The 12195-nt window shown below is 37.7% G+C and overlaps 1 protein-coding gene across 2 annotated transcripts in view; it reads left to right on the forward strand.

Annotated features, from left to right (window-relative positions):
- Positions 1-1658: 1658 nt before the first annotated feature.
- Positions 1659-12195, forward strand: part of MNS1 (meiosis specific nuclear structural 1) — a 49886-nt gene continuing 39349 nt past the window's right edge. The window contains exons 1-2 of one of the 2 annotated variants that reach the window (XM_045449647.1): positions 1659-2222; positions 3215-3436. In XM_045449647.1, the coding sequence (XP_045305603.1) occupies positions 2220-2222; positions 3215-3436 (225 nt within the window). In that variant the 5' untranslated portion in view covers positions 1659-2219. Of the gene's footprint in view, positions 2223-2290; positions 2445-3214; positions 3437-12195 lie in introns of those variants that run through there. The other variant, XM_045449648.1, reaches the window with a different exon arrangement.

Here is a 12195-nt window from a genome sequence, read left to right on the forward strand (position 1 = left end):
TTCTTTGGATTCTTTGAGTTTCCATTTATCTGATTACATCACCCATCTATTCTTGTATGTTGTCAATATTTTCCATCAGATCCTTTAGCATATTAATCATAGTTATATTACTGTTTAATAATCTCCCAATCTGTTCTGTTTCTCCCAATCTGGTTGAGTCTAGTTCTGATGCTTACTTTGCCTTTCAAACTGACTGTTTCCTTGCCTTTAGCCTTGTTGTTTTTTGTTGAAACTGGCTGTGCTATATTGGGTAACAGGAATTGAGGTAAATAGCGCTTAATGTGAGTTTTTTATTACATGGCTAGGAGTTGGGCTGTGCTTCATGTTTGCTGTAGCTGTTTGTTCTAGAGGTTTCAAATACCTCTAGTATTTTTGTTTCTGTCTCCTGTTGTCTTTGGATTTCCCTAAGAATTCCTTGTTAGTATGTGATTTTGCAGTGCTTTGATCTGTACTCAATGTTAAGTGTGGGAAGAATTTCATAATTTTATATTTAAGCCTCTTTAAACCTCTTTGGGCTGTGACCTTCACAAGTGTTTCTTAGCTTCCTCCTCTCTACTTAGGAGAGACTGGCAGGCTGGAGGAAGCTATAGTCCGAGAACTGTCCTTGCCTTTGGTGGGATATAGCTTTGGTACAATCTTTTCTTCTGGGAAGTAGGCCTTTATTAAGGAGAAGGCTCTAGATATATTTGATAATAATTATTAATCTTATCTGCTTCCTAGAGCCACAAGATATCTTTCTTGGTTTTTCATGGTGAGAACTTGCTGGAGTTTGTCAAAGCAAAACCCATGCAAGTGTTGGGCCTCCCAAGACTGCAAACCCCGGGTAGTTTAACTCACGCCAGTCTGTGCTCAGTTTCCAACAATTAATCAAAATTACTATTCAAGTATTCCTTGTTTATGGCTTCAGAGGCTCCTGCTCTAGATAAGTAGGTCTTGGCTGTTACCCCCTGGACTCACCTCTCCAGATTTCAGGGTTGTAGGTTGCCCTGTGACCTCAGTTCTTTGATGAGTCCAAGAAAAATCATTAGTTTTTAGTTTGTTGAAATTTTTCTGATAGTAAGGACAAGTGATAACTTCCAAGCTTTTACATTTTGGAGCTGGAACTGGAAGTCCTTTTGGTTATTAATATTTAAGCACAATATTGCTGCACATAATGGGCTTCAAATTAGCTAGCACAAACTAAGTCAAGTTCCCACACTACGTTTAATTATTTTTTTAATATTATTTTTGAGAGAGATAGAGAGGGAGAGAGTGAGAGGGAGAGCGCAAGTAGGGGAGGGGCAGAGTGAGAGGGAGACACGGAATCTGAAGCAGGGTCCAGGCTCTGAGCTATCAGCTCAAACTCACAAACCCCAAGATCATGACCTGAGCTTAAGTCAGATGCCTAACCCACTGAGTCACCCAGGCGCCTCAATTTTTTTAGGGATTTCTCTGTCATCTCTATAATCTTTGACTAATTTTTCTGACCCATTCCTGTTCTTAAATTCTTCCATTTAAAATGGACTGTAGCGTGTAACTGCCAGTAAAATAAACCTGATCACATCCTGCCATCATCTGTATGCTGGCTCATCGATACCTGGACCAGGTATTCCACAGCGGAGAAAGCTCTGTGTGGCCCCTGCATTTTATTACCACAGTTTACCAACAGCGTCTGCGGGGTGTGAGGTGAAGGGCGCTGGAAGGACATGCCACCCACAGTGGCTCACAGTTACCCAGCTAGGGAGACGGTGGCCGTGCCTCCCACTGCTAAAGGTGAAGGCAGTCATCAACTCATGCAGAACGGGCTTTGAGGGCACAGGATGTTCTATGCGTGGAAAGTGACTTTGGCCCCATGGAATAGGAGTTTGCGTATTTCTGTGTAAAGTTTCCACAGCCTCCCCTTGGCTCCCAAACCTACCCAAATTACAGAATTTAGCCGCTTGAGGGAAATCGTGAGCGCCCTAAAAGACTACAAAGAGCTCGCGCCTAGATACAGAATCTGAACTTCCCGCCTGTTAATTAGATCTGGAGAAGTAGCTCCTCTGCCAGCCTTCCAAGAAGCTCAATGCCCATTGGCTCTTCCTGCGTCCAATGAGAGACTGCGCCCTGCGCCGGTAGGTGGGACCCTCTTTGGCGGCAGTTGCCAGGAAACCGCATCAACATCAGAGAGCTGAGCCTCTGCTTTGGAAGCGGGAGGTGGTGGCCGCTGGAGCACGAGAGGGGAATTTTCGTCTGCCAAGATGGTAAGCCGGTTGGGGGTCTTGAAACTACTTGTTTATCTATTGGTTTAATTGTAGTTTAGAGCCAGCTTGCACCTAAAAAGGATTTGAAGTGCCTAATCTTGAGAATTAAAGTGGGAAACTCGTACAATTTGCTTTCAGAGGCCTCCTGTGCTATTGTTTAAGCAACGAACACGGTGGCTTTCAGCCTTTTCCAAAATTTCTGGCTGTTATTAGATCTGCCCGGTAAATATCTTTTTTCTCATATTTTGGAAATTTGGGAAAAGATTAAGAATGTTGAACGAATAACTGGGGGAAGAAAACTCCAGGAGAGAGCGAATGAATTAAGTAGCAGCGGCCCGACCTGTTAAATCTATATTAGGAAAACCTGACCAGTTTCTCAACGGAACTTTATGGCCAAGGGGTAAGGGAGAGGGGGTGTGGAATGGGGAAGGAGGAATTCCCTGTATTGCGCTAAAAGCTAGTTCTACAGAGCTTGACTACGGGTCTTTGAATCTTAGTACTGCGGCATATTTAAGCTGAGGAATCCTGGGTAAAGTTGCTTTTACTTTTTATTCTTCATCTATAAAATGGGGAGTAATAAAAGTAGTTTACTGATATATCAATATATTTAGCTACCACGCGTACTTTTTTTTATTTCTCTGAATTTAGGAAGGAGGCCAAAGGTCCTTTGTTTTTATTAGTGTTCCCTATTTTTGTAATGGGAGCTTACATCAGTATACTTTTAAAGTTTATTTATTTATTTTGAGAGCGAGGGAGCACAAGTGGAGGAGGGGCAGAAAGAAAGGGAGAGAGAATCCCAAGCAGGCTCCACGCTCAGCCGGGCTCAATTCCTTAGCGGGGCTCAATCCCAGGACTGGGAGATAATGACCTGAGCGGAAATCGAGAGTGGTGCATAACCCTCTGAGCCACCCAGGCACTCCACAGCAGTATTCTTTTAAAAATTAGATTTTGGAATATCAAAGTATGCATACTTTTCTTTTTTTTCATTATAGGCTTCTAAAAGGAGAGCTATGAACTTCAGTGAAAGACATCAGAAATTAGTAGATGTAAACTACTGCAAGAAATTGCATGTCCAATCACTAAGAAAGATACAGAATCAAGTCAGGGACCAAATGGTGCAGAGCGAAAATGATGACCGTGTGGAGCGCAGGAGATTCCTCAGATTATTACAGAATGAACAATTTGAGTTGGATATGGAAGAGGCCATTCAAAAGGTACATTTTACTATTCATTCTTACATCATTTTTTCCCCTTCATTTTCTCCTTGGAAATGATAAAAACCAACTGCTGATACTGGACTTGAATAGATAACAGGATCAGATAAAGTATGCCTCATTGTATGTCAGTCCAGTGTAGTGGTAAAGAACAGCGTTTTTGGAGTTAGACTGTTATGTCTTTAAATCCTAATATTGCTGTATATAAGCTGTTGAACCATGATTTTACTTGCTACCTCATCTATAGTACCCACTTTATAGGATTGTTTTAATAGTTAATGATTTAATACATGCAAAGCACTTGGAAAAGTACCTGGAACAGAGTAAGACACAGGTTTTCTCATTTTTTTCATAAACATGAAATCCAGAATTACTGAGTTTTGCTCATATAAGTAAAATTCAGTTGCATTCCATACAATTCAAAAGACAAAAATTTCAGATTACCTTTTTTGAATTTACTGATATTAAACATGTTCATTGTTCAGTGGTAGAAAATGAACACGTATGTATTAGATTTGAATTTACTTGTATTTTTGATTTTTGAAATACTGACTTGAATTCAGGTACAGTACATATATATAACTCCTAAAATATGGAGATGATTTTTTAATGGAAACTTCTAAATATTTTACAGGATGAAGGTGGTAAAAAAGGGAAACCAATAAGAAACAAGTTCTCATAAATGTGAAAAAGGTGTTCTGATATTTCACTATTTTTTGAGTTCCTGCTCTATGTTCAACATTTTGCAGGACATTGTGGGGAATGGCAAAAGCAACTTTTAAAAATGATATCCATCCCTCTGAATTTCAATTTCATAAAGCTTAGACATGATTTTCAACTCTGAGCAATCAGATCCTAGGGATTAGATTTTTTTCCTATTTTTATTCTTATTTTTTTCTTTAATTTTAAAGAAAACCCTAGATATCAGATCATCTCTCTCCTGTATACTTCAGTATGCATCTTATAAAATACAGATATTTTCTAACATAGTAGCAGAACAATGCCATTATCTCACGTAATAGAATTAACAGTAAATTCTAGGTATCATTTAATGTCATCCCATAATCAAGTTTTGGGGATTATGTCAAAGTCTGCTTTTACAGTTGGTTTGTTTTAATCAGGATCCGAACAAGGTTCATATAGTATATTTGGTTGTTGTGTTTGTTAGGTACCTCTAATCTAAAACAGTCTCTCCCTCATCCTTTATTTATTTAAAAAGAAATTTTTCTTTAACGTTTATTTATTTTTGAGAGACAGAGAGAGACAGAACATGAGTGGAAGAGAGACAGAGAGAGAGGGAGACACAGAATCCAAAGCAGGCTCCAGGTTCTGAGCTGTCAGCACAGAGCCTGATGTGGGGCTCGAACCCATGAACTGTGAGATCATGACCTGAGCCAAAGTTGGATGCTTAACTGACTGAGCCACCCAGGTCTCTCTGGGTCTCTGGCTTTCTACTCTCAGATCTTAGGAATCACTTGAGCTGATTCATTATCCTATTTGTTCTTTTCCTCTGGTGAATACAAGACTCATCTTGTAAATTTCTGGCTTCACACCCGGAATCAGCCATTGTACCAAAGAGCACTGTTATCATCTAATGGAAATAATATTTAGAGACAATTTTTGAGATAAATTTAGTTACATAAGGGTTGCAAAAAATAGTAAAGAGAATTCCTGTATACCGTTTACTGATTTCTCTTTAAGTTAACATCTTAAATGATCATGGAACAATTATCAAAATGAAGAAATTAGCCTTGGTACAATATGTTAACTGTAGTATTTATTCAGATCATATGAGTTTTTTCCATTAACATGTTTTCTGTTTCAGGAATACAAACTGCATTTAGTTGTTATGTTTCCTTAATCTCCTCCAATCTGTAACAGTTTTTCACTTTTCCTGTCTTTCATGACCTTGACAATTTTAAAGACTACTGTTCATTTATTATATTAGTTTTCTGTTGCTATGTAACAAATTACCACAAATTTAGTGTTTAAAAACATCTGTTGATTACCTCACGGTTTCTGTAGGTCAGAAATCCAAACGTGGTTTATAGCTGGATTGACTGCTTGGTCTCACAAGGCTGAAATCCAGGTGTTGTCCGGAATATATTCTCATCTGAATCTTGGGGTCCTCTTCTAAGCTCATTTAAGTTGGCAGAGTGCATGTTCTCATAGTTCGAAGACTAATGCTCATATCTCTCAGAGATTGCTGACATTCCCTGCCACTTGGTCCTTTCCACAACATAGCAGTCTGTTTCCCTGATATCCACAGAACTGTGGCTTCAACTGCTCTTTGTCATTTTAGGGCTCACCTGATTAGGTCAGGCCTACCCAAGAGAATCTCCCTTCTGATTAGCACAGTGGTTATTCTAGCCTTTCTCCTTTCCTTATTCATAATTGCTTTCTCCAACAAAAAGAAAGTTGGTTCTCATTATGTATAGTATATTTACTTATTCTTTCAACCCTAGTATACAAATAAAGTAGTCTCAGAATTGTTAACCTGCACCCCTGTGAACAACACATTTACTTACTACAGTACAGATTTGGATGGATATAAATATTTTTTGTCCTTAGCCTTATAATATCTAGTCAGACACTGTTTCCTAAAATTACTTTTGTCTATTTCTACTGCATTTATGTGATTGTCTTTTTAAAAATTTTATTGAGGTATAATTGACATACGTTATGATATTAGTTTCAGGTGCACAACATAGCAATTTGACCTTTGTATACATTGTGAAATGATGACCTCAATAAGTCTAGTTACTATCTATTTACCATACAAAGTTAATATGCTATTATTGACTATATTCCCATTCCTGTATGTAAATCCCCATTACTTATTTTATAACTGGAAGCTTATACTTCTTGATCCTCTTCACTCATTTCACACCTCCACTCCTACTCCCCTCTCGTCTGGCAACCACCATTTGGTTGTCTATATCTATGAATTTGGGTTTTGTTTTGTTTATTTGTTTTGTTTCTGAGATTCCACATATAAGTGAAATCAAAGATAATGGTCTTTCTCTGACTTATTTCAGTTAGTGTAATACCCTCAAGGTCCATCCAAATTGTCACAAATGGCAAGATTATCTTTATGGCTGAGCAACATTCTATTGTACTTACATACCACATTTTCTCTATCTACTCATCCATTGATGGACATAGGTTATTTCCATATCTTGATTATTATAAATAATGCTACATTTATATATCTTTTCAAATTAGTGCTTTTGTTTTCTTTGGTAGATACCCAGAAGTGAAACTGCCAGATCATATGATTTTTTTTTTTTAATTTTTTTTTTTCAACGTTTATTTATTTTTGGGACAGAGAGAGACAGAGCATGAACGGGGGAGGGGCAGAGAGAGAGGGAGACACAGAATCGGAAACAGGCTCCAGGCTCTGAGCCATCAGCCCAGAGCCCGACGCGGGGCTCGAACTCACGGACCACAAGATCGTGACCTGGCTGAAGTCGGACGCTTAACCGACTGCGCCACCCAGGCGCCCCTGGATCATATGATTTTTAAAAATTTTTGAGAGCTTCCATGCTGTTTTCCATTGTGGCTGCACCAATTTATATTCTCACCACCACTGCATGAGGATTCCCTTTTCTCCACACACCAACACTTATTTCTTTTTGCTAATAGCCATTCTGACAGGTGTAAGGTAATAATCACATTATAGTTTTGATTTGCATTTCTCTGATGATGGTGATGTTAAATATCTTTTCCTGTGCTGGTGGGCATCTGTATGTCATTTTTAAAAAGAGTCTATTTAGGTCCTCTGCTTATTCTTTAATCAGACTGTTTATATTTTGTTTGTTTTGGGGTTTTATGACTTTATATATTTTGGATATTAACCCCATATAGGATATATGATTTGCAAATACTTCTGTCATCCAGTAGGTTGCCTTTTAATTTTGTTGATGGTTTCCTTTGCTGTGCAGAAGCTTTTTAGTTTGTGGTAGTCTCATTTGATTTTGCTTTTTTATTGCAATTACCTCTGGAATCAGCTTTTAAAAAAACATTGTTAAGATTAATGTCAAGGGCAGCCTCTTTAACAAATGGTACTGGGAGAACTGGACAGCAACATGCAGAAGGTTGAAACTAGACCACTTTCTCACACCATTCACAAAAATTAACTCAAAATGGATAAAGGACCTGAATGTGAGACAGGAAACCATCAAAACCTTAGAGGAGAAAGCAGGAAAAGACCTCTCTGACTTCAGCCGTAGCAATCTCTTACTCGACACATCCCCAAAGGCAAGGGAATTAAAAGCAAAAGTGAATTGCTGGGACCTTATGAAGATAAAAAGCTTCTGCACAGCAAAGGAAACAACCAACAAAACTAAAAGGCAACCAACGGAATGGGAAAAGATATTTGCAAATGACATATCGGACAAAGGGCTAGTATCCAAAATCTATAAAGAGCTCACCAAACTCCACACCCGAAAAACAAATAACCCAGTGAAGAAATGGGCAGAAAACATGAATGGACACTTCTCTAAAGAAGACATCCGGATGGCCAACAGGCACATGAAAAGATGTTCAGCGTCGCTCCTTATCAGGGAAATACAAATCAAAACCACACTCAGGTATCACCTCACGCCAGTCAGAGTGGCCAAAATGAACAAATCAGGAGACTATAGATGCTGGAGAGGATGTGGAGAAACGGGAACCCTCTTGCACTGTTGGTGGGAATGCAAATTGGTGCAGCCGCTCTGGAAAGCAGTGTGGAGGTTCCTCAGAAAATTAAAAATAGACCTACCCTATGACCCAGCAATAGCACTGCTAGGAATCTATCCAAGGGATACAGGAGTACTGATGCATAGGGGCACTTGTACCCCAATGTTCATAGCAGCACTCTCAACAATAGCCAAATTATGGAAAGAGCCTAAATGTCCATCAATTGATGAATGGATAAAGAAATTGTGGTTTATATACACAATGGAATACTACGTGGCAATGAGAAAAAATGAAATATGGCCTTTTGTAGCAACGTGGATGGAACTGGAGAGTGTGATGCTAAGTGAAATAAGCCATACAGAGAAAGACAGATACCATATGGTTTCACTCTTATGTGGATCCTGAGAGACTTAGCAGGAACCCATGGGGGAGGGGGAGGAAAAAAGAAAAAAAAAAAAAAAAAAAAAAAGAGGTTAGAGTGGGAGAGAGCCAAAGCATGGGAGACTGTTGAAGACTGAGAACAAACTGAGGGTTGATGGGGGGTGGGAGGGAGGAAAGGGTGGGTGATGGGTATTGAGGAGGGCACCTTTTGGGATGAGCACTGGGTGTTGTATGGAAACCAATTTGACAATAAATTTCATATAATAAAAAAAAAAAAGATTAATGTCAAGGAGCTTACTGCCTATGTTTTCCTTTAAGACTTTTATGGTTTCAGGTCTTAGCATTCAAATTTCTGATCCATTTTGAGTTAATTTTTGTATATGTTGTATGATAGTGGTCCAGTTTCATTTTTTTGCATGTTGCTGTCCAGTTTTCCCAGCAGCACTTGAAGAGTTTCAACACCACTTTTCCCCGTTGTATATTCTTGCCTCCTTTGTTCTAAATTAATTGACATATATGTGTGGGTTTTCCCGGGCTGTCTGTCCTGTTATATTGATCTATGTGTCTGTTTTTATTTTAAAATTTTTTTAATGTTTATTTATTTTTGAGAGAGAGACAGAGCATGAATGGGGGAGGGTCAGAGACAGAGGGAGACACAGAATCTGAAGCAGGCTCCAGGCTCTGAGCTGTCAGCATAGAGCCGGATGCGGGGCTCAAACTCATGAACAGTGAGATCATGACCTGACCCCAAGTCAGACACTCAACCGACTGAGTCACCCAGGAGTCCCTCTATGTGTCTGTTTTTAATGCCAATACTATACTGATTTGATTACTATAGCTTTGTGATAATAGTTTGAAATTTGGGAGCATTACACTTCTGACTTTGTTCTTTTTCAAGATTGCTTTGGTTATCTTTAATTCTTTTGTGCTTTTATATGAATTTTAGAATTATTTGTTCAAATTCTGTGAAAATGCTGTTGATATTTCAGTAGGAATTACATTGACTCTGTAGATTGCTTTGAAAAGTACAGACATTTTATACTACTACTCCATGAGCACAGAATATCTTTCCATTTATTTGTGTTTTCTTCAGTTTCTTTCATGAGTATCTTATAGTTTTCAGTATATAGTCACCTTGGTTAAATTTAGTCCTAGGTATGTTGTACTTTTTGATGCAGTTGTAAATGGGATTGTTTTCTTGATTTTTCTTTCTGATCTTTTGGTATTGATGTGTAGAAATTCAACAGGCTTTTATGTATTTTTTGTGTCTTATCACTACTGAATTGATTTATTTTAATAGTTTTTTGGTGTAGTCTTTAGTATTGTGTTATTTGCAAATAGTGACAAGTTTGCCTCTTCCTTTCCAATTTGGAAGTCTTTTATTTCTTTTTCTTGCCTAATTACTATGGCTAGGACTTCCAGTACTATGTTGTATAAAAGTGGGGATGGAGTGAGCATTCTTGTCTTGTTCTTGATCTTAGAGCTTCTCACCAATGAGTATGAAACTAACTGTGGGTTTGTCATATGGGTATTAATTATGTTGAGGTACATTCTCTCCATAATCTGCTTTTCCTGAATCAAAATGATCAATGATTTTTATCTTTCATTTTGTTAATGTATATAATAGTGATTGATTTGGGATGTTGAATCATCCTTGCATCCCTGGAATAAGTCACATTAATCATGGTGTACGGTCCTTTTAATATGTTGTTGAATTTGGTTTGCTTAATATTTTGTTGAGGAATGTTGCATTTATGTTTATCAGGAATATTAGCTGGTAATTTTATTTTTGTATGGCATCCTTGTCTGGTTTTGGTATTAGGATAATGATGGCCTCATGACATGCAGTGAGAGTGTTCCCTCCTCTTCAGTTTTTTGAGAGTTTGAGAAGGGGAAATATTAATTCTTTGAATGTTTGATAGAGTTAACCAGTAAAGCCACATAGTCCTGGACTTTTGTTTTTTGGGAGGTTTTATTGATTCAGTCTCCTTACTAGTAACCTCCCTACTAGTATCTTGATTTTATTCTTGATTCAAGAATTCTTCTTGATTCAGTCTTGGAAGATCGTGTGTTAGGAATTTATCCACTTCTTCTAGTTTGTCTAATTTTTGGCGTATAATTGTTCATATTACTCTCTTATGATCCTTTGCATTTCTTTAGTATTAGTTGTAACCCCTTTTTCACTTCTCATTTTTATGTATTTGAGCCCTCTCTCTTTTTTCCTTGGTAAGTCTAGCTGAAAGTTTGTCAATTTTATTTATATTTTCTTTTTTAAGTTTATTTTTGAAAGAGAGATAGAATGAGTAGGGGTGGGGGCAGAGAGAGAGGGAAAGAGAGAATCCCAAGCAGGCTCTGCACTGTCAGCATGGAGCCCAATCTGGGCCTCGAACTCACAAACCGTGAGATCATGACCTGAGCTAAAACCAGTAGTCGAATGCTTAACTGACTAAGCCACCCAGGCACCCCATTTTTATTTATATTTTCAAAGAACTAGTTCATAGTTTCATTGATGTTTCCTATTGTCTTTTTTTGTCCGTATTTCATTTATTTCCACTCTGATCTTTATTATTTTCCTCCTACTAACCTTAGGCTTCATTTATTCTTGCTATAGTTCCTTTTGGTGTAAAGTTAGACTGTTTAATTGAGGGTTTTGTTGTTTCTTCAGAAAGATCTGTACTGCTGTGTACCTCCCTCTTAGAACTGCTTTTGCTGCATTTTGATGTTATTTTCCTGTTTTCATTTGTCTCCAAATTTTTAAAATTTTATTCTTTAATTAAAATTTTTTCTCAATGTTTATTTTTATTTTTGAGAGAGAGACAGACAGAGCATGAGTGGGAGGAAGGATAGAGAGGGAGAGGGAGACACAGAATCCGAAACAGGCCCAGGCTCTGAGCTGTCAGCACAGAGTCTGACAAAGAGCTTGAACTTGGAAATGGTGAGATCATGACCTGAGCCAAAGCCTGATTCTTAATTGACTGAGGTACCCAGGTGCCCCTGTCTGTAGATTTTTAAAAAATTTCTTCTAGGTATTTATTTCTTCGATGCCCTTGTGGTTGCTTTGTAGCATGCTGGTTAATTCTCAGAGTTTTGTTGTTTTCTTCTTGATAATTGGTAATTCCATACCATTATGGTTGGAAAAGGTGCTTGATATAATATCAATTTTGAATTTATTTACATTTTCTTTTTTATGTGGCCTAACATTGATCTGGTCTGGAGAATGTTCTATATGCACTTGAGAAGCATGGGTATTCTGCTATTTTTGTACTGAATGTTCTGTATATATCTATTAAGCCCACCTGGTTTAAGGTGTTGTTTAAGGCTGATGTTTCCTTATTGATTTTCTTATTTCTGTCAGATGATATAAGTAGGGTGTTAAAATCCCCTACCATTATTGTATTATTGTTGATTTCCCCTTTTTGGTGTGTTAATATTTGCTTTATATATTTTGGTGCTTCTATATTAGATACATATATATTTGTAAATTTTATATTTTCTTGCTTGATTGACCTCTTTATCATGTAATGCCCTTCCTTGTCTTTTATTAATGTTGGTTTTAAAGCTTATTTTGTCTGATATGAGTATAGCTATACCAGCTTTCTTTTCATTTCCATGGAATATTGTTTCCATTCCTTCACTTGCAGCTTGTGTGTATCCCTACTTCTGAAGTAACTCTTTTGCAGGCAATATATAGATGA

This window comes from Leopardus geoffroyi, chromosome B3 (assembly GCF_018350155.1).
Source record: "Leopardus geoffroyi isolate Oge1 chromosome B3, O.geoffroyi_Oge1_pat1.0, whole genome shotgun sequence".
NCBI classification, from domain to species: domain Eukaryota; kingdom Metazoa; phylum Chordata; class Mammalia; order Carnivora; family Felidae; genus Leopardus; species Leopardus geoffroyi.